Raw genomic sequence first — 24512 nt, forward strand, 5'->3', positions numbered from 1 at the left:
ATAAAAATCAAGCACAAACTTACTTCACCACCTACATAGCAGGCAAAGTTTGTAAAACTGAATTGTAGGTGTGGTGAGGGGTGTATTTATAGGCATTTTGAGGTTTGGGAAACTTTGCCCCTCCTGGTAGGATTGTATATCCCATACGTCACAAGCTCATGGACTCTTGCCAATTACATGAAATAAACTATAGATTCTGGCATATGAGGTCTGGTGTTGAGCTTCACTGATATGAACAGAGAAAGTGTATTCCTGTGACCAAGTGTCACAGACGCACGTGGCAGATAAATGTGCCACTGTGAAATAGGTAAAGTAAAACAAGACGGATAAACTGTGTATGAAATGGTACTTGCTTCCAAAAGGTTGAGAAACACTGGTCTAGTACACACACTGAACTGAAAGAAATATACATTTATTGTAATTCTATCAATACATAATAGTGATATTTTGGAATCTAATTAAGGTTTATACTTACCCCAAAACCTCACTATAAGGGATTTTTTAAATGCACATTTATGAACAAACATATACATGTATATTTGTTAGAGTCCAGAAAGTGCACCTTTTTTTCCTCTCATGATTCCCATATGGCAGGTTCTAATACTCTTGCTACAGTCCTTACTCTGGTTACTATACGATAATTCTTTGCCATTATTTAAAACTGAGAATTTAAAAAATAATCAACCTATAATATAGTTCTGCTTGTTTTGTTTTTTTAAATGTTAAGTATACAACATGAAATTTGTCATCACATTTAGTGCTGTTATGACGTTTGAAAACTTGGAATTTGTAAATGATCAATGGGAAAAACAGAATTTATGCTTACCTGATAAATTACTTTCTCCAACGGTGTGTCCGGTCCACGGCGTCATCCTTACTTGTGGGAATATCTCTTCCCCAACAGGAAATGGCAAAGAGTCCCAGCAAAGCTGGCCATATAGTCCCTCCTAGGCTCCGCCCACCCCAGTCATTCGACCGACGGACAGGAGGAAAAATATAGGAGAAACCATATGGTACCGTGGTGACTGTAGTTAGAGAAAATAATTCATCAGACCTGATTAAAAAACCAGGGCGGGCCGGTGACCGGACACACCGTTGGAGAAAGTAATTTATCAGGTAAGCATAAATTCTGTTTTCTCCAACATTGGTGTGTCCGGTCCACAGCGTCATCCTTACTTGTGGGAACCAATACCAAAGCTTTAGGACACGGATGAAGGGAGGGAGCAAATCAGGTTACCTAAACGGAAGGCACCACGGCTTGCAAAACCTTTCTCCCAAAAATAGCCTCCGAAGAAGCAAAAGTATCAAATTTGTAAAATTTGGCAAAAGTGTGCAGTGAAGACCAAGTCGCTGCCTTACATATCTGATCAACAGAAGCCTCGTTCTTGAAGGCCCATGTGGAAGCCACAGCCCTAGTGGAGTGAGCTGTGATTCTTTCAGGAGGCTGCCGTCCGGCAGTCTCATAAGCCAATCGGATGATGCTTTTAAGCCAAAAGGAAAGAGAGGTAGAAGTTGCTTTTTGACCTCTCCTTTTACCAGAATAGACGACAAACAGAGAAGATGTTTGTCTGAATTCTTTTGTAGCTTCTAAGTAGAATTTTAGAGCACGGACTACATCTAAATTGTGTAGCAAACGTTCCTTCTTTGAAACTGGTTTCGGACACAAAGAAGGTACAACTATCTCCTGGTTAATATTCTTGTTGGAAACAACCTTTGGAAGAAAACCAGGCTTAGTACGCAAAACAACCTTATCTGAATGGAACACCAGATAGGGCGGAGTACACTGCAGAGCAGATAACTCTGAAACTCTTCTAGCAGAAGAAATAGCAACCAAAAACAAAACTTTCCAAGATAATAACTTAATATCTATGGAATGTAGAGGTTCAAACGGAACCCCTTGAAGAACTGAAAGAACTAGATTCAGACTCCAGGGAGGAGTCAAAGGTCTGTAAACAGGCTTGATCCTAACCAGAGCCTGAACAAATGCTTGAACATCTGGCACAGCTGCCAGTCGTTTGTGTAGTAAGACAGATAAAGCAGAAATCTGTCCCTTTAGAGAACTCGCAGATAATCCTTTATCCAAACCTTCTTGCAGAAAGGAAAGAATCTTAGGAATCTTTATCTTATTCCATGGGAATCCCTTGGATTCACACCAACAGATATATCTTTTCCATATTTTATGGTAAATCTTTCTAGTTACTGGTTTTCTGGCCTGAACCAGAGTATCTATCACAGAATCTGAAAACCCACGCGTTCAATCTCCAAGCCGTCAGATTTGGATGTTCGAATGGACCCTGAACAAGAAGGTCCTGTCTCAAAGGTAGCTTCCATGGTGGAACCGATGACATATTCACCAGGTCTGCATACCAAGTCCTGCGTGGCCACGCAGGAGCTATCAAGATCACCGAGGCCCTCTCCTGTTTGATCCTGGCTACCAGCCTGGGAATGAGAGGAAACGGTGGAAACACATAAGCTAGGTTGAAGGTCCAAGGTGCTACTAGTGCATCCACTAGAGTCGCCTTGGGATCCCTGGATCTGGACCCGTAGCAAGGAACCTTGAAGTTCTGACGAGACGCCATCAGATCCATGTCTGGAATGCCCCATAATTGAGTCAACTGGGCAAAGATCTCCGGGTGGAGTTCCCACTCCCCCGGATGGAAAGTCTGACGACTCAGATAATCCGCTTCCCAGTTTTCCACACCTGGGATGTGGATCGCAGATAGATGGCAGGAGTGATCCTCCGCCCATTGTATTATTTTGGTCACTTCTTTCATTGCTAGGGAACTCCTTGTTCCCCCCTGATGATTGATATACGCAACAGTCGTCATGTTGTCTGATTGGAATCTTATGAATCTGGCCTTTACAAGCTGAGGCCAAGCCCTGAGAGCATTGAATATCGCTCTTAGTTCCAGAATGTTTATCGGGAGAAGAGACTCTTCCCGAGACCATAGTCCCTGAGCTTTCAGGGATTCCCAGACCGCGCCCCAGCCCACTAGACTGGCGTCGGTCGTGACAATGACCCACTCTTGTCTGCGGAAGCTCATTCCCTGGGATAGATGGTCCAGGGTCATCCACCAACGGAGTGAATCTCTGGTCTTCTGATCTACTTGAATCACTGGAGACAAGTCTGTATAGTCCCCATTCCACTGTTTGAGCATGCACAGTTGTAATGGTCTTAGATGAATTCGTGCAAAAGGAACTATGTCCATTGCTGCAACCATCAACCCTACTACTTCCATGCACTGAGCTATGGAAGGACGTGGAACAGAGTGAAGAACTTGACAAGTGCTTAGAAGTTTTGACTTTCTGACATCTGTCAGAAAAATCCTAATTTCTAAGGAATCTATTATTGTTCCCAAGAAGGGAACTCTTGTTGACGGAGACAGAGAACTCTTTTCTATGTTCACCTTCCATCCGTGAGATCTGAGAAAGGCCAGAACGATGTCTGTATGAGCCTTTGCTTTTGAAAGGGACGACGCTTGTATTAGAATGTCGTCCAAGTATGGTACTACTGCAATGCCCCTCGGTCTTAGAACCGCTAGAAGGGACCCGAGTACCTTTGTGAAAATCCTTGGAGCAGTGGCTAACCCGAATGGGAGGGCCACAAACTGGTAATGTTTGTCCAGAAAGGCGAACTTTAGGAACTGATGATGATCTTTGTGGATAGGAATATGTAGGTACGCATCCTTTAGATCCACGGTAGTCATAAATTGACCTTCCTGGATAGTGGGTAGAATCGTTCGAATGGTTTCCATTTTGAACGATGGTACCCTGAGAAATTTGTTTAGGATCTTTAAATCCAGAATTGGTCTGAAGGTTCCCTCTTTTTTGGGAACTACGAACAGATTTGAGTAAAATCCCATTCCTTGTTCCGTCATTGGAACTGGGTGTATCACTCCCATCTTTAACAGGTCTTCTACACAATGTAAGAACGCCTGTCTCTTTATTTGGTTTAAGGATAAGTGAGACATGTGGAACCTTCCCCTTGGGGGTAGTTCCCTGAATTCCAGAAGATAACCCTGAGAAACTATTTCTAGTGCCCAGGGATCCTGAACATCTCTTGCCCAAGCCTGAGCAAAGAGAGAGAGTCTGCCCCCTACTAGATCCGGTCCCGGATCGGGGGCTACTCCTTCATGCTGTTTTGTTAGCAGCAGCAGGCTTCTTGGCCTGCTTACCCTTGTTCCAGCCTTGCATAGGTTTCCAGGCTGGTTTGGGCTGTGAGGCATTACCCTCTTGCTTAGAGGATGCAGAATTAGAGGCCGGTCCGTTCCTGAAATTGCGAAAGGAACGAAAATTAGACTTATTCTTGGCCTTGAAAGGCCTATCTTGTGGAAGGGCGTGGCCCTTTCCCCCAGTGATGTCTGAGATAATCTCTTTCAATTCTGGCCCAAAGAGAGTTTTACCTTTGAAAGGGATGTTAAGCAATTTTGTCTTGGATGATACATCCGCTGACCAAGACTTTAGCCAAAGCGCTCTGCGCGCCACAATTGCAAACCCTGAATTTTTCGCCGCTAATCTAGCTAATTGCAAAGCGGCATCTAAAATAAAAGAGTTAGCCAACTTAAGTGCGTGAACTCTGTCCATAACCTCCTCATACGGAGTCTCTCTACTGAGCGACTTTTCTAGTTCCTCGAACCAGAACCACGCTGCTGTAGTGACAGGAACAATGCACGAAATGGGTTCTAGAAGGTAACCCTGCTGTACAAAAATCTTTTTAAGCAAACCTTCCAATTTTTTATCCATAGGATCTTTGAAAGCACAACTATCCTCGATAGGGATAGTAGTTTGCTTGTTTAGAGTAGAAACTGCCCCCTCGACCTTAGGGACTGTCTGCCATAAGTCCTTTCTGGGGTCGACCATAGGAAATAATTTCTTAAATATAGGGGGGGGAACAAAAGGTATGCCGGGCTTCTCCCACTCCTTATTCACTATGTCCGCCGCCCGCTTGGGTATAGGAAAAGCGTCGGGGTGCACCGGAACCTCTAGAAACTTGTCCATCTTGCATAATTTCTCTGGAATGACCAAGTTGTCACAATCATCCAGAGTAGATAACACCTCCTTAAGCAGTGCGCGGAGATGTTCTAATTTAAATTTAAATGTCACAACATCAGGTTCAGCTTGTTGAGAAATTTTTCCTGAATCTGAAATTTCCCCATCTGACAAAACCTCCCTCATGGCCACTTCAGATTGGTGTGAGGGTATGACAGAACAATTATCATCAGCGCCCTCCTGCTCTTCAGTGTTTAAAATAGAGCAATCGCGCTTTCTCTGATATGCGGGCATTTTGGATAAAATATTTGCTATGGAGTTATCCATTACAGCCGTCAATTGTTGCATGGTAATAAGCATTGGCGCGCTAGATGTACTAGGGGCCTCCTGCGTGGGCAAAACTGGTGTAGACACAGTAGGAGATGATGTAGTATGTCTACTCCCCTCATCTGAGGAATCATCTTGGGCAATTTCATTATCTGTGGCAGTACTGTCCTTACTTTGTTTGGACGCTATGGCACAATTATCACACAATTTTGAATGGGGAGACACATTGGCTTTCATACATATAGAACATAGCTTATCCGAAGGCACAGACATGTTAAACAGGCTTAAACTTGTCAATAAAGCACAAAAAACGTTTTAAAACAAAACCGTTACTGTCTCTTTAAATTTTAAACAGAGCACACTTTATTACTGAATATGTGAAAAAGTATGAAGGAATTGTAAAAAATTTACCAAAATCTCACCACAATGTCTTAAAGCATTAAAAGTATTGCACACCAATTTTCAGAGCTTTAACCCTTAAAATAACGAAACCGGAGCCGGTTACAGATTTAACCCCTATACAGTCCCAGCTACAGCCTTTGCTGTGACTTTACCAAGCCCAGAGGGGAATAAGATACCAAATGACGCCTTCTAGGAACTTTTCCAACTACTTTCAGGTCCTCACACATGCATCTGCATGTCTTGCTCTCAAAAACAACTGCGCAGTAATGGCGCGAAAATGAGGCTCAGCCTACAACTGGGAAGGCCCTCCCTGACTGGAAAAGGTGTCTAACATAGTGCCTGACGTTAAAAAACGTTCCCCAAGTTTATAAGTGTGAATTATCAGCATAAACATGTATAAACATGTATACCTTAAGCAGAAAAGTCTGCTAACTGTTTCCCCCAACTGAAGTTACTTAATCTCAACAGTCCTATGTGGAAACAGCAATCGATTTTAGTTACTGTCTGCTAAAATCATCTTCCTCTCACAAACAGAAATCTTCATCCTTTTCTGTTTCAGAGTAAATAGTACATGCCAGCACTATTTTAAAATAACAAACTCTTGATAGTAGAATAAAAAAACTACATTTAAACACCACATACTCTTAACCATCTCCGTGGAGATGTTGCCTGTGCAACGGCAAAGAGAATGACTGGGGTGGGCGGAGCCTAGGAGGGACTATATGGCCAGCTTTGCTGGGACTCTTTGCCATTTCCTGTTGGGGAAGAGATATTCCCACAAGTAAGGATGACGCCGTGGACCGGACACACCAATGTTGGAGAAATGAATAACTAATACTTTCTGCATTTGAACGTACAGTACATCAATATTATAGACATATACAGCAATACTCACATTTCTGTATAATTTTGCTTGTATACAATTATGTCATGTAAAAGGTGAGATATCAATGGAAGCTATGTGCACAGATATCATACTGATTAATTTATTCACATAGGAAGCTATTGGTATCAATTTTATTGCTGTATGATAGCCACATTGTAGACAACACTGAAATGGGTGATGTTGACCCCCTTTCTTGTTGTCAAGGACGCATTGCAAACCTTTGTCCCAAAAGGAATTGCCTTCAAAGTAATCTTAGCATATGGCACTCTCAAGTTTGAACACCCATATATGGAGTTTCCTGCCCAAGATGTGTAATAAAGTTACAGAAACCCCCCTAGGATGACACAGATCCCCTGTAGACAACAGACATCCAGTCTGAAGTAATATTTGAAAATACAAAAAATTCTCAGGGATTGTGGCCCTTATCATCTAAGTGTGAACTACCCCATACTTGAACACAGTTCAGACTTCCGTCTCTATGGAAAACAAGAGAAAACAGAAATATCCTAACCTGTGTAATTTGAAAGCATAACATTGAAACTTTAAAACTTAAATTTCTTGTGTCTGATTTTCAAATATTTAATATGTGCCTCAGACTGTCCAAATAATATGTATAAATAAATGGATCAGAGAAATGCCTAAATATACTATATCAGATAGTGTCTGCAGTGGTAAATAACCACATATGTAAAATATTTAACCAACTTGTATCAAAATGGATAACATTCTTTTGTTTTTAGACATCTGATGTACAAATTAGGTTCCAAATATGACTAGTAGTTACTGCAAAGTTTACTTCCAATTACATATATGATATAAGATGGTGATGGAAATGAAATATATACCAGTATATGAAATAAACTGATATACAAATAAAGTCAGATATACATATATTTTTTATTGGTTTATACTACTAGTCCACTCATAAAAATGTAACTTTAAAATGCCTCATATTTAGTCTTGAAATACTCAGATTAAATAGTATTAAATGGTCCCATACATATTAAACATATTTGTTTGCTGATGCTGGAAATTATAAGTGTATTTTAATGAAAAAAATTTTTTTAGATATATATATATATATATATATATATATATATATATATATATATATATATATATATATTAAACTGTTAGCAATATTTGCAAACAAAACTGTATTTCTACTGTCTGTCGCCCTCAAATGGTGTAAACGAGAATTACAGCCAAAAGAGGCTGGCTATAAAAAAAACACAAACATACATTCCCAGTAAGCCAATGAAATGTTCAGCTTCGAAGGGCCTATAGGGACAAGCTTCGGTTGAGGGTGTTAACAAAATTTCAGCAATTATTCTAGAGAAGAGGTAGGCTTTAATCGCTTGCTAAAAGTCTCATGCAAAAAGGACATGCTGAGTGACTTAACTTGCTGCCGTGGACCACAGTCTCTAGAATGCAAAATTGGGCTAACCTTTTTATTTCCAGAATACCTCTCATATGACGATTTAAGCAAAGAAATTCTTTACAGCATAGTTAAACTACAGCTGTGAGCTATAAGGTAATTTATTCTTATATATAATATTATTTAGACCAAGGGTAGTAAGTATACCGGTGTTAAATATTAAAATTTAGAAAGAAAATTTGTATTTTAAAAAAGGGACACTGAACCCAAATTTTTTCTTTCATGGTTCAGATAGAGCATGCAATTTTAATCAACTTTCTAATTTACTTCTATTATCAATTTTTCTTCATTCTCTTTCTATCTTTATTTTGAAAGCAGGAATGAAAATCTAAGCACCCAGCACATTTTAGGTTCAGCACCATGGATAGCGCTTGCTTATTGGAGGCTTACATTTACCCACCAATAAGCAAGTATAACCTAGTCTCTTAACCAAAAATGGGCCGGCTCCTAGGCATCACATTCCTGCTTTTTAAATAAAGATAGCAAGAGAAAAAAGAAAAATTGATAATAGGAGTAAATTAGAAAGTTGCTTAAAATTGCATGCTCTATCTAAATCATGAACCATATCTTGGTATTGGAGTAAATATTGCTGGATAATTATAGACTGTTCTGGTATTCTCATTTGTGATATTTTAATAAGCCATTCATTGTAAGTAAGGTTAATTTTTAGAGATATTTTATGGGCTGTTTTATATAGAAAATTGTAACAAAATAAGCATATATAATTGATTCACAATCTAGTTTTTACATAAATATAATTCAAGGTGTCTATAAAGATAATAGATCAGAACAAAGGATTAAATATTTTTTAATAATAATATTGTTGTCCAATTTATAGATATCTCAGTAGTGATATTTTGGAGTACACTGCAGAGATTTGAGATCTTACTGAAGTGTATTGACAAAGTTATGCTATATTAATTGTAGATATTGCTGACAATTTTATACTGCTATTAATTATTAATATTCATAAATTACAATATGTAACACGTTGAAGGACACTCCTGAGTCGTATCAACATAATTGGAGGTTACTGCTGAGATAATAATAAATAATATTGTAACCTAATATAACAATACGTTTAAAGCAAAATAAACACTCACATTCCCATGGGTCTCCAATGCGCACTTGTGCATAGGCTTTTGACAGCTTTTCCACAATTTCATCGTGAATGCTTTCTTGTAAAAACTGAGACGCAAAAAAAAAACATTTTTTAAAAGTTTGTTGCAAAACATAAAAAAACAAAAAAAACAACAGCATTATGAAATACAACCAAAGTTTCTCTGTTCCATCTAAAAGAGTATTTAAAAAAAAATGTAGTAGGTTTTTGTTTTTCGTTTGCATGTATTGGTGCTGAAAACATTTTTTTTTCTGCGGGAGATGTCAAATTACAGAAATATGCAGATCACAAAACTTTTAGGTGAATTGCAATCCCTTTTTTTTTACGCAAAAATATGAGGAGAGGAGAGACAGAGAGAAAAAGAGAGATATATATATATATATATATATATATATATATATATATACACACATATATATATACAGGGAGTGCAGAATTATTAGGCAAGTTGTATTTTTGAGGATTAATTTTATTATTGAACAACAACCATGTTCTCAATGAACCCAAAAAACTCATTAATATCAAAGCTGAATAGTTTTGGAAGTAGTTTTTAGTTTGTTTTTAGTTATAGCTATTTTAGGGGGATATCTGTGTGTGCAGGTGACTATTACTGTGCATAATTATTAGGCAACTTAACAAAAAACAAATATATACCCATTTCAATTATTTATTTTTACCAGTGAAACTAATATAACATCTCAACATTCACAAATATACATTTCTGACATTCAAAAACAAAACAAAAACAAATCAGTGACCAATATAGCCACCTTTCTTTGCAAGGACACTCAAAAGCCTGCCATCCATGGATTATGTCAGTGTTTTGATCTGTTCACCATCAACATTGCGTGCAGCAGCAACCACAGCCTCCCAGACACTGTTCAGAAAGGTGTACTGTTTTCCCTCCTTGTAAATCTCACATTTGATGTTGGACCACAGGTTCTCAATGGGGTTCAGATCAGGTGAACAAGGAGGCCATGTTATTAGATTTTCTTCTTTTATACCCTTTCTTGCCAGCCACGCTGTGGAGTACTTGGACGCGTGTGATGGAGCATTGTCCTGCATGAAAATCATGTTTATCTTGAAGGATGCAGACTTCTTCCTGTACCACTGCTTGAAGAAGGTGTCTTCCAGAAACTGGCAGTAGGACTGGGAGTTGAGCTCGACTCCATCCTCAACCCGAAAAGGCCCCACAAGCTCATCTTTGATGATACCAGCTCAAACCAGTACTCCACCTCCACCTTGCTGGCGTTTGAGTCGGACTGGAGCTCTCTGCCCTTTACCAATCCAGCCACGGGCCCATCCATCTGGCCCATCAAGACTCACTCTCATTTCATCAGTCCATAAAACCTTAGAAAAATCAGTCTTGAGATATTTCTTGGCCCAGTCTTGACGTTTCAGCTTGTGTGTCTTGTTCAGTGGTGGTCGTCTTTCAGCCTTTCTTACCTTGGCCATGTCTCTGAGTATTGCACACCTTGTGCTTTTGGGCACTCCAGTGATGTTGCAGCTCTGAAATATGGCCAAACTGGTGGCAAGTGGCATCTTGGCAGCTGCACGCTTGACTTTTCTCAGTTCATGGGCAGTTATTTTGCGCCTTGGTTTTTCCACACGCTTCTTGCGACCCTGTTGACTATTTTGAATGAAATGCTTGATTGTTCGATGATCACGCTTCAGAAGCTTTGCAATTTTAAGAGTGCTGCATCCCTCTGCAAGATATCTCACTATTTTTGACTTTTCTGAGCCTGTCAAGTCCTCCTTTTGACCCATTTTGCCAAAGGAAAGGAAGTTGCCTAATAATTATGCACACCTGATATAGGGTGTTGATGTCATTAGACCACACCCCTTCTCATTACAGAGATGCACATCACCTAATATGCTTAATTGGTAGTAGGCTTTCGAGCCTATACAGCTTGGAGTAAGACAACATGCATAAAGAGGATGATGTGGTCAAAATACTCATTTGCCTAATAATTCTGCACTCCCTGTATATATATATATATCTCATGAGGCATATAGGTGCAGCCACCAATTAACAGCTCCTGACCCTACCTAGGTATTCTTTTCAACTAAGGATACCTAGAGAACAACACAAAATTAGATAATAGAAGTAAATCGGGAAGTTGGTTAAAATCACATGTTCTGTCTGAATCAAGAAAGAAAAAATGTGGGTTTCATGTCCCTTTAAGAACATCTTAAATGGACACTGAACACAAATTTTTTATTTTGTGATTCAGATAGTGCAGGCCATTTTAACTTTAAAATTTACTCATATTATCAAATTGTCTTCATTCTCTTGCTATCTTTATTTGAAAAGCAAGAATGTAAGTTTAGATGCCGTCCCATTTTTGGTGAGCAACCTGGGTTGTTCTTGCTGATTGGTGGATAAATTCACCCACCAATAAACGAGTTCTGTCCAGGATGCTCAACCAAAAATTGGCTGGCTCCTTAGCTTAGATGCCTTCTTTTTCAAATAAAGATAGCAAGAGAACGAAGAAAAATTGATAATAGGAGTAAATTAGAAAGTTGCTTAAAATTGCATGCTCTATCTGAATCAGAAAAGAAAAAAATTGGGTTCAGTGTCCCTTTAAGCTGCATCTATCTTGAGGATCTCCCTTCCTCTGTTAATATAAAAATTAGATGATACACACGTCCAGTGTAAATACTTTTATTTTCAAAATAACACAGCTTTATTGTGATATTACACAAACCAAAAGTTATTTTAAACAGGTTCTCTCTTTTAGTTAAAAATCGATCAATAAGTGTCTACTTGGCATAAACCATTTGACTCTTCTAAGCCAGATTATCAGTTTAAATGGATACTAAACAATTTTTTTCTTTCATGATTCAGATAGAGCAGTAATTTTAAGCAACTTTCTAATTTACTCCTATTATCAATTTTTCTTCGTTCTCTTGCTATCTTTATTTTAAAAAGCAGGAATGTAAAGCTTAGGATCCAGCCCATTTTAAGTTGCATGCTATCTGAATCATTAAATAATTTTTTTTTTGTTTAGTATCCCTTTAAAACCAAATGAATTACTAACCCTAGAGGGACATTATAGTAATTTTGCATCTCATAAGTTACATTGCTCAACCAAAATTATGTATTTGCTCCATAGACACCCATTAAAATATTCAAGACATTTTAAAGATAGAAGCTATGAAAATCAAAACTCTTCAATTTAACTCCTTGCCAACTTCCATACACTTTAAGTAGGGAACCAGGCATAGATAAAAAAAAATAGCCTGAATAGACACCTGGATAACAGGAAAACAGTGTCAGTATATACTAGGGTTATAATACAATTTAGCTAATAATTATTCTTTAAAATAACCCCCAATTAAAAATGCATATACAAAATAATTAAACAATATTTATTTCTAAGTTCTTTATGATAAGTTAAAGTTATAGACACATTGAATTATATTTATAGAAGCCAGATTATGAATCAAATGATACACACTTATGTTACAATATTCTTTACATAGCAAACCAAATATACCTTTACAATTACCTTTACTCACAATAATCTCCCAAATCAAAGTATGAGCCACTAACTTTCAGACCAGTACAACTAAACTACTTAGCCTACAATTGATCCTATAGAACTAATTTAAAACATCAGAAATTATATGTATTTGTGCAAACAACCAACTCATAAGCCAAATTTATGTGAGCTGAAATAAATTCTTAATTATCTACAATTAAGACAAATTCTACAATATATTTATATGGCTGCAATTATAAATTACTTGGCAAACAAAACACTAGTTTTAAACTACACAGGGCTATGAAACACAAACTTGAAATACAAACTGTGCCCTTTTAAATTTACTAGCTGCAATTAGACTGTAGCAACAATCAATGTATTTGCTTTAAAATATCAAAATTATATACTTTTTTTCGTTTCTTATACTTCACCCAAATAAGCAAATCAATGTTTCAGCTCCAGAGTTCTCGTGGGTCATCTATGGAGGGCTCAGTCACAATGTGCCAAAGTAACAGATCCCAATTTATTAATCTCTCTTTGTTCAAGAAAGTGTCCCCAAGATGGCAAAGAATATACTGGGCCCAAAGCCTATGTATTTTCTCTCCAAAAGTTAATGCTTCTTTGAGTCTGCATTAACAGTGGTTGTGACCTAAACTTATCTGTACCCTTGAGAACTGATTAACAGAACCCAGGGAAACCAAATAGACCAAGCCTTATGAAAAAACTTTCCACATACAGATAGACCCCTTTGTTACCTTGGACATATTCCAACCTTATCCTCAGCAGGACTCAAATCCTGAATTGTTAAGGTTAGCAAACTTCCTAAGAAAGAACCTGCTCGCTCTAAAACAAGACAAGACAAATCACCCTCAGGTGAAGAATTGACAGAACCAGATAGCTGAACTGGTAACCTTAATGAGTACTGAACCAACACCAGTACAACATATAACAGTTGCTCAAAAGATACGTATATCCTGTAATTATACTCGCACCATAAGAGCTGCACATTTTATTACTATGTTTAACAATGGGGCCCAACGGGAAGAATACTGTAGTATCTCTCTAAAGTAAAAACATACCAATGAGAAGCAATGTATAACCGTTGTACAATCTATGGAATACTGTATAATCTTGACATAAGTAAAGAAATGTTATTGCACAGCAATATGATAACAGTACTACAAGACAAGGAATTTACCATAGTATCCCTACACAGAAGTATACTATTGCACAACAATAAATAACAGTAGTACAAGATATTAAAAAATCCATTCACAAGTAAATGTATTCCACTGCACAGCAACATATGACAGTAGTGTAGTATATTTAATATGCTGCTGTATCCTCTCCCCAGCATCCTCTCTATAATCCTCCAATCTGAGAAATATACATTAAAAGGTACATGAAACCCAAAAATTTCTTTCATGATTTAGGTAGAACATACCATTTTAAACAACTTTCCCATTTACTTCTATTATCAAATTTGCTTCATTCTTTTGGTATAATTTGTTAAAGGAGCAGAAATGCAGTACTTGTTTCTAGCTGAACACATGGATGAGCCAATGACAATCAGTATATGCAGCCACCAATCAGCAGCTAGAACTTCGGTTCTTTGCTGCTCCTAAAAACTTACCTAGATAAACCTTTCAGCAAAGGATTACAAGAGAAGGAAGCAAATTAAAAAATAAAGAATACAATTTTAAACAACTTTACAATTTATTTCTATCTGAAACATGAAGAAAATATTTGGGTTTCATGTCCCTATGGGATTAGCCCAGGTAGCACGTCAAGGTCTCTTCAAAAACCAGAGTCACTAAACAGCCACACAATGCAAGCTCTCAATCCAACAAACTGGGAACAAGTGAAGGGTGCACAGACTTATGTAATCACCCTAGACATATACAAAACACGGAAGGGGACTGCACTCTCAGACCGGACTGGGTACACATCCTGAGAGTGCTATTGTGCACCAAGGGATGTGCATGTTGCAGGGTCATGGGATGTGTTCCCAGTCCGGTCTGGTACCTGGGCTTATCCCATTTGGTCAGATGTAGTAACTAACTCTTCCATTTTTGCTTTTAATCTTAGCTGAGAGCTTGTGAGTGAGTGCTGGACTTTCTCTGTGTGCTGTATTAATTTGTTTAGTAATTTTCCCTATGGACCTTGCACCCAGACCTGTCTGGGGTTAACTGCCTGCGACTTCCTGCAGCTTCCTGAGAGTGCTATTGTGCACCCAGGGCTGTGCATGTTGCAGGGTCATGGGATGTGTACCCAGTCTGGTCTGAATATATATATATACACACAGCAAATGGTGTGTATGCACTCCCGCCAACTCGGAGCAACTGCCAGGGTGCTTTATAAGTAATGTAAAGTCCATAGAAAGAAGCACTTACTGATCTACTGACATCTCTAGCAGCAAAATAATTTATTTGTGTGACGTTTCAGGACCCAAACCAGTCCCTTCCTCTGACAAAGAGTGAAAGAATCAGCCTTTTAAACAGGCACCATGTAACCCGCCCCCAGGTAAAACAGCCAATCAAGGGCCGTTTGAGTGACACACCCCATAAGTAACCAATAAACATAAAACAAGTTCATAATGTGTAAGTAACAATATAAAATATAATCGTGTATGCATATGAAACCCACCAACCAAACTCATCAGGGAGTGATCAGTAAACCACTAGGCTTCAGATTAAACTAACGATTAGCTTAAAAACGATATAGCACACCTTTGTTTATAAAAACGTGCTAACTGTCCATCACCCAATCAGAGAAGAGATGTAAACGTCAGTGAGACGTCATGTATGACAGGCTAGGAGTAACAAGGCACTGTTGCTAGGGACTCGCACAACGCAAATCATAGCAATGTCAGATAATCACGGCAAAGGGAGCCAGCGATATCGGATATCGCCCTCTCTCATGCATCTATAGTAAACACCTGCTATGATTAATCAAAGTATCTCCAAATAAACTGAAAATTAATATGAAAACACTATTGTGACACGCCCTCATATGTAATTGGCCACTTGAATGGAGGTGGGTGTGCCCCTCATAGAAGTATCCTTGTACGAATAGTATAAAGTACAGGATAGCTGTGGCTTAACGCATTTCTCCCTCTCACAGGGCTTTTTCAAGAACCTATTCCTACAAGGACACTAATACTATGTTGAGAAGTACAAGGTTTTAAGTTAAGTCTCCGGTGCTTTATGCTATTCTACAAAGAGCACTAAGACTGCACTGGGAAATATACGATTTCAAGCCAAGTTTGTTCCGATACTGAATATCAAAAGCCCAAGGACTGCAAGAGGTCTTGAAAGAGAGATTCAGCTGTAAGTCTCCACGGAACAACAAGTCTAACCCTGCGTGCTGATTTGCACTAAGAGCAGGGATTTTTTTACTTCATTCATCTACAATATAGCGGCCGCTATACTACGTTTGTCAGCGATCCTGACCAATAGGATCTCCTCTTGGAGATAACACCCCTGACCGGTGACGTCACAGGACACGCATACGCCTCACAGAGGTGTTATCGGACCAACAGACTGAACTCTAGAAGGTAATACGTATGAATATTACCTGGAACTGATCCTCATTAATGTGATCTTTTATTTTCGAGGGGCCCATGCATTTTATTTAAGATAATACAGAGACTTATTCTATCATATTGGCAACAGCATTTATTTCGTTTTTTTTTTGCTTTAATCCACCACTGTGTTTTTATTGTATAGGAGACGTCCGATTTTAATTTCTTTACATTTATGTATTCTATCTTTACAATTATGTATTCTATTTAATTGTCGATTAAACCCTTTGGCATAGCCAGTTATATATCTAATATTGTGATTTACTACCGCACCTTCAGCTTCCTTAGCGCTTCTCCATAACTTTGTGCCCCTCATAGAGCTTAGTGAGACGTAAGAGGCTTTACTCAGTAAAAACAAACGTCCGTCGTTATATGATTGGGCAACTATTCAAGTAGTGGGCGTGAACTACAACGTAGTCACGGTGATCCCATAAAATTATAAACAAAGCAATACAAATCAAAATAACTGGCATCCCATCTAACAAACGTAATTACAAGGATAACTATAAAAAACAAAAATACAAAAGTAATGCAAAGCAAAATAACGTATCAAATAAGTGAGCCACACATTAGTGCGTGATTACTCACATTAGAACCATAACAACTAATACCCAACTGTCACCTACGAGAAACTGATACCAATAAAAATAAGTGCCATGCAGTAGATATAATACAAAGTGAACGATAGAGAATAGAAGACTATCAACAATAAGCCACATTCAGTGTGGGGAGCCCATCCGGGCCATATGTGACATAAACCTGTAAATCAAAGTAAAAATCATTGTAAAAAACATTAAATCTCTTGATCTGCCCAAGAACATAACCATGATGTGATGTTCAATAACCAGGTATACACAATCAAAAGAAGAACCATAACAAACGAAGACCCCGGTGTCGCAAAAAATGACACTATAAATGAAAATTTAAAACAAGAATCCCATTGTCATCATAATTGTGGCAACCCCTCAGGGGTCACAATCCTACATAGCAAGTCACAAAAATATCCCAAAATGGGAACTGAGCACTCCCCTAGAGTGAGAATTGGGGTAGCAAAGTGATGTGAGTGATAAAGTGATGATACAATATAAAAGTTAAAAAAACAATTAAAAAGTAATGTGGGCAGACAATAGCAGACGGAGAATTGTATAAAAAACTATACATTAACGCTTAAGATAGATCAAAAAATTATAGTCTGAATTAATGAACAGGCATCATGGACTCTCATCATACAAATTCATCCAAAGGGGAGGAAGAAAGGAACCCAAAAGGATCCCTAAATCTAAGATTAAAGTAATATGGCAAAATATTATTTCTTGTGGATGCAACCAACAGCTGAATGGACCATGAACTCTCCAAAGATAATAGGGAAATCTTTATAGATAGCATTGCCATCCGGTATGTACATTGAGTCCCCTAGGGTTTAAAGTTCCAAGTTCATAAAACCATCTTGACTCCTTCTGTAGGAGTATCTTCGCTCTGTCACCACCCCTTTTCAGGATTGGTACGTGATCAATCAAAATGAATCTCAGATCATTAACCGAGTGTCCAGCCTCTAGAAAGTGTCGGGCTACTGGTTGGTCTGTTTTGCCCTTCGAGATCGCGGCTCGTATGCTCGATCTATGATTGACCATCCTGGTCCTGGCATCATCTGTTTTTCCTGTATAGAACTTGCCACACGGGCAATTGAAGAGATAGACCGAAAGTTTGGTGGTACATGTGAGAAAGAATCTAATCTCGTATTTTTTTGTTCCTATCAGGATGGTGGAAATAGGTACCAGTGCGCAGCGATAACATCCTTTTTTCTTCGATTTCAGCCAGGTATTGGGGCCAGATTCAGTATTGATATCCGCTTTGACCAGATAGTCCTTAAGGTTCCGACCCCGTCTGAATCCAATCCTTGGAGCCCTCGAATCTTTAAAAGGAAGTGTATGATCTGCCTCCGATAATTTCCATTCATCCTTAACCATCTGTGTGATTGGTACCGTATCTGGTGTGTAAGTAGTCACGAAAGGCAATTGTTTATCCACACTCAAAGGAGATGCCTCCATATGCTCATCTGGGAAAAGTGCATTTTCCCTCATTTCTGATAGCTTGCTTTTTTTGTATCCTCTTGCAACAAACCTATTGGTCATCTCATTTAGTTGTTGCTGGCACATGTCACTGTCAGTATTGTTCCTAATTACCCGTTGGTACTGTGCCTTTGGAATATTGTGGATAAGACAGGGTTGGTGGCAACTCCTTGCATGAAGCAACGAGTTGTGATCTGTGTCCTTTCGAAATAGGGTAGTGCCCAATCTGTCTCCAGTCTTAAAAACTCTCACATCCAAATAGTCCACACTCTCACTACTAGCTGTATGGGTGAATTTAATCGGACTGTCGAGAGAGTTTAGATTGTTTATCCAACTAAGTAGGCTGTTATCACCTCCCCATACCAAGAACAGATTGTCGATGTAAAAGTATTTGATTTGTGGGGTTTCAAAAACCATCAATGACGACTCATGCTGTGCCATGAACAAATTGGCCAGAGATGGGGCCACATTTGACCCCATTGCAGTCCCTGAGATATGGAGGTAGTAGGTTTTATCAAAAAGAAAATAATTCTCAGTTAGGCACAAAGTAAGTAATGATATTAGCACTTCTTCTGACGGGCCAATGTACACAGCTTTTCTCAATGCATAAGTTACGGCCATGATGCCATCCGTATGGGGAATGACCGTGTAAAGGCTCGATACATCAAGAGTCACTAGAAGATAGAGAGCATTGTTTTTTCATCCTGTCAATGTGAGGAACTTCCAGTGGGGGGAGCGCCGTGAGAAACTCGCTGTGCACCCCCCCGCTGACATCGCACCAGGTATCGTGCGGAGAAGCCATTATCCATAGGCTGTGGAAGCTGTTCCCCAGCCCGGATCTACAGAGCGGCGGTTACGGCTAGCTGCTGGCGTCAGAGAAGTTCCCGTGCAGCTAGAGACCGAATTGCTGCGGTCAGCCTCGACCTGAACCCACGTTAGGAGCTGAGGCCACATCCAAATTGCACTGAAAGCAGTAGGTCAAAGGATAGATTGTACGGCCCGGGACGTACCCGCCGTGCGAGAGGCGGAACGTTACCGGGGAAGTCCCAATCTTTGATGTGTTTCCTGAGACGTTGCTGCATCTGACAGCGTAAGTCAGACCCATCTGGCTGGAGTGGCTGGCTGTCTTCCTGAGTCTAACACGTGGTAGGACCCCTATCGATGGTCTGAACATTTGTTCATATAAGTCCCGGTGGAACCCTCGGGTGAAGGTAAGAAGAGGAGGCTGGGCTGACTTTAAAAAAAAAAAAAAAAAAAATCAGCTTTGTTTTCTCCCTGCTGTTCTATACCTGGCAGTTTGGTTTAGTGCTCTGGGCTACTCGACTAGTGGCTTGATATTATCTGGCACTACCGTTCATTGTAACTACCTAGAGGCTGGGGCACTGATTACTGCTGACTTCTGTTGATATGACATCTAAAATTATATCATAAAGTGCTCTATACTGCTGGACTAACTGCTCGATATAGTTCTGGTATTAGTGAACCTTCCTCGCTAAGAATCAGGAAGAAATAAGAGTCTTTTGTACACGAGGAAGGAAGTATTTGGCTATCAACAAGCAGGTGTATACCTATATTCTAATTTGAACTTTGTAAATATCAACTTGCACCGCATATTACTTTGTCATTTGGAGGATATACATGCTTCTAGTAGCTGGTTTCAGACAGCATTTGATACAGGTGTTCTCACCGGTGCAAGTACTCTGTGGACCTAGTAACCATAATTATGTTGCACCTTTGTTATATTTGTCATACTTTTGATGCAACTATGTACTGCTTGGAGGATGCAGAGTAATAAGTTCAATGGTTATTAATTAACTTGTCGAAGTGATCAAGATATTTAAGCCCTTTCTGCTCTATTTTATAGATATTATGAGAAGTGATGAAATAGACTATACTAAAATCTATTTTAGTCTGTGGCAAAACTGATAGGCTAATATAATGTGATCATCTCACAGTACACATTATCATTAATATACGAGAGTCTAAGGCATAATCTTGTCTAAATATGTACTCTCAATATTTGTACTTTAAATATACAAAAGTAAAAGAGGTAGTAGAGCTGAAAACACAGATATTGAGTATAATTTCTGTCTGCTGCATATTTATGTAAGGAGACAGAACTCTGTAGGATACTCTTGCAGGGTCTGCCTGGTATATACATAAATTACTTTATAGTACAAGTGTTTGTGAAAATTTTAAGGATAAGTGCGTTAACATCCTTTAGAAATTCTGACGTGTATACATTTGACTCATGTATAGCTGGACTTGTTAAGTCTCTACACCTGTGTTCATTAGAGGTTTTATATGTCCACAGAATGCTCTGTTACAGTTCAGGTTATTGTTGATAAGTGTGGGTGTAATGGTGTATACACCAGCATTTTATATTTAAAGCTTAAGTATACAGACTGCTAAGTCTTCTCCAAGCTGAATTTATAGAGACTAGTTGTAAGGGTGGATAGTTAAAAATGCAGGCTCTTATAGGACATTTGCTGAATATACAATATCTAACACTACATTAGCTAGAATAGCGGAGTATATTAAGGTGACTCTGGTTAAAAGTGTTTCATTATTCTAACGTATCTGCTATTCACTTGTACATACGGCCTTGCTCCCAAGTTATACATTTTTCTGTAGAGGCAGTACAATCTGTTTAAAGAGAGGTTCCTGATCTGACTTGTTGGTAATAGCACTTACACCTGGGGTTTTTCCCCTAGAAATTGCCCTCTGCATAACCCCTTCACTTTCTTTATTATATGTTAATTACTTCTACACGTGCACTTCTCCCCCTTTTTTTTTTCCCTCACAATTAAAACACGTTTGTGAATATAATTTATGGATAAATTTTTGTCACCCAAGTCTCACGCAATGCCAGCGAAAGTGAAAGACAGGTGACCGAGAAATAGCTTGGAACTAAACCCTGAGACTAGGCCAGAGACAAACAGCTTAAACATAAATAAAGCAGATATTGAGGAAATATCAAAACAAGTAGCTTATCTACTATTACCACAATTTGATCTAATTAAAACGGAGATTACTATATTGTCCTCAGAAATGAAAAACTTTACTTCAAGGCTGTCAGAAGCTGAGACTAGAATATCTGACATTGAGGACTCTACGTTTAAATTAGAACAAAATACTCAACAACACAGTATGAAAATAAGTGAACTCAGTGAGAAAATTGAGAATTTAGAGGACAGATCTCGTCGAAATAATTTAAAAATGATTGGGTTACCAGAGAGTGCTACATACCAAAATCTTAATAATTTTGCAGCTACAACGCTGCCACAGCTTCTTGGTATTAATCAACAAGTCCAGAGTATTCAGGTAGAAAGAGCTCACCGGATTGGCACTATTAGACAGTCAGCAGAAAATACAATACAGAAACGTCGTGTTATGGTGAAATACCTGAATTTCCAGGATAAAACTAATATTTTAAGAGCTTACAGAAAGATACGAAACCTGGAAATAGAGCAGAATAGAATTTTACTGTTTCAGGACTTTTGTTTTCAAACAGCAAATAAACGAAAGGCAATGGCACCATTTTGCACTACACTTATTAATTTAGGCCTTTCTGCTAGACTAATTTACCCGGCTAAGATTAAGCTTTATATTGATAATGAAATAATCATATTAAATACACCCCAAGAGGCTAAGACTTTCACAGATAAATACAAAGATGGTCATTAGTCCAGAAACAGGTAAATGGACACTGTGCTTTTCGTGGCCTGCGATCTTTCTTTCTTTTTTCTTTGGTGTGTTCTTATCTGTTTTCGTTATTGATGAATTTAAGTTTTTTCAAGCATAACTATATATATTCTAGCTGCTGTAAAGTTGAGATGCTATGTTGGAAAGTAATGGTTCTTTTTAATAAAGTTGGCTGGGAAGGGGGCGGGAAGGTGGGGGGGACAGTTTCCCCCCTTTTTTTTTTTCCTCTCTTATTATTATGCCCGTATCTGCACTCTAAAATAGAATGTCAAAGTTAAGGGTCATGTCCTGGAATGTGGGAGGTATTACCAGCCCGATTAAAAAAATACTAGCACACCTTAACAAATGCAAGGCTGATTTAATCCTCCTGCAAGAAACACATCTGTCCGAACTAGAACACAAAAAATTGTTAATTGGGTGCAGGAAGTTATTTTTACCCCCTGCGCCTCTCGTAAACGGGGGGTGGCTATTTTATTTAGAAAAAGTTTGGATTATCAAATTATTTCTCAAGAATTAGACCCTGGAGAACGTTACATCATTTTGAAAATAAAGTTGGGCTCACTTATTTATACTATTTGCAATGTGTATGGCCCAAATAATACCGACGAGTCATTCTGGGAAAAACTGAAGGTTAAATTATTTAATTATGTGAATTCTAATATGGAAGTGGCGGGTGATTTCAACATGGTTTTTAATAGCATTGATATACTTCAGACCAATAAGCTAAAACCTTTCAAAATTTCACAAAAAGCAGTAAGAATTCTTAAAACCTTCTGTAGCGCACTCAAAATTAGGGATATATGGCGGCATAGGTACCCTAACACATGCACATTTACGTGTGAATCTAAACAACACAGTTCGTTTTCCCGCATTGATTTTTTTTTAGGTTCAGATAGGCTACTGGGGAATAGTGTTAAAGCACAGATAGGAGATTTTACTATCTCAGACCATGCCCCTATTTCATTGGAACTTGGGCTGGGTAATAATAACTTTGAGCCGGCCAGAGGGTATTCTTTTCCTCGTTACCTAGCTAACAATATGGAATTTAAAAAAACATATCCGTGACATATGGTACGAATATGCTACACAAAACAACTCTTATAGTCATAAAGCAGAGATTTTTTGGGGAATCAGCCAAAGCTGTTATCATGGGAGAAGTTAAAAAATGTTCATGTAATCTTAGAACAAAACTGCGCCTAAGGGAAACTGAGCTATCTAATTACCTTAGAAATACGTATAATACGTATATAATGACACCTAATCAGACCAACTGGCAGAAATACACTAAAGCAAAACAAGAATGGGAAACAATTTCTTTACAGAAAGCATCCACCCAGGAACTTCGCTACAGAACTAGATTTTATAGATTCGGTAATAAGGTAGGTAAATTGTTAGCCAATTGCGTGAATATGTATCAGGCACACAAAAGTATAAAAGCCATAAGTTTAGATGGGAAAAGAACAACCGATGCATTTGCAATAAAAACAGGTTTCCATGAATTTTTCAAAAGACTGTATGCTGCCCCGCAGATTGATGTGCAAAATAAAGAGACGTTCTGGGAAAAAAATCGGCTCCCAACATTGTCCCTACAGGAGGATGACAAACTAAATCAACCCATTACAAGTGCAGAAGTATTACAGGCTATTGATAAACTTAGAGTGGACAAAGCCGCTGGCCCAGACTTACCGGCTGAATTATATAAAATCCTTAGAGACAAGATAAATTTACCTCTAGTGAATCTATTCAACGACTATTTATGTAATGGTAAAGTACCTTCAAATTACTTTGCAGCATCCAAAATTATTTTGATTCCGAAAAAGGGCAAAGATACAGAATTAATAGACTCGTACCACCCAATATCACTACTAAACTCAGATTACAAAATATTCACTTCTATTTTGGCACATAGACTTAAACCAATTCTTGGATCTCTGATTCATGTGGACAAGGTCGGCTTTATGGTACAGCCAGTATCCGGAAAATCTTCTTGCTTTTAGATTTTTTTCAACCTAATAATATCAGAGGTCAAGATGACCCAGCTATTCTATCAGTCGACGCCCAAAAGGCGTTCGACTCCATTACATGGGACCACCTATTCTATACTATGAACCATGCAGATGATTTATTACTTTTTCTCAACAACCCACAATCCGAGATCCCTATTATCCTAGAGAAAATAGACAAGTTCGGGTCATTCTCGGGTTACAAAATTAATATTACTAAGTCCGATTTATTATGGCTAAGACCATCGTCACATTCAGACTATGCCCCTCCTTTTAAAGTGGCAGAATATTATATAACTTACTTAGGTATCAAAATTAGTAGGAACTCAATGGACTGGTATACTCTGAATTGCCTTACGCTCTTAAGTAAAATAAAAGCTGATTTAAGAAACTGGGCTAGCCTACCTAGCTAACCTAAGATGACCATTTTACCTAAATTGTTATATACCATGCAAAATATTCCTATCCCGTTAACAAAAATGGATCTTAAACTTCTGGATAG

At 38.4% G+C, this 24512-nt stretch overlaps 1 protein-coding gene across 1 annotated transcript in view; it reads right to left on the bottom strand.

Moving 5' to 3' along the window:
• Window positions 1–24512, bottom strand: part of ALDH7A1 (aldehyde dehydrogenase 7 family member A1) — a 299657-nt gene that overhangs the window by 176482 nt on the left and 98663 nt on the right. Inside the window, exon 12 of the mRNA XM_053701625.1 lies at window positions 9146–9230. Within this exon, the coding sequence (XP_053557600.1) occupies window positions 9146–9230 (85 nt within the window). The remainder of the gene's footprint in view (window positions 1–9145; window positions 9231–24512) is intronic.

This window comes from Bombina bombina, chromosome 2 (genome assembly GCF_027579735.1).
Source record: "Bombina bombina isolate aBomBom1 chromosome 2, aBomBom1.pri, whole genome shotgun sequence".
NCBI classification, from domain to species: Eukaryota; Metazoa; Chordata; class Amphibia; order Anura; family Bombinatoridae; genus Bombina; species Bombina bombina.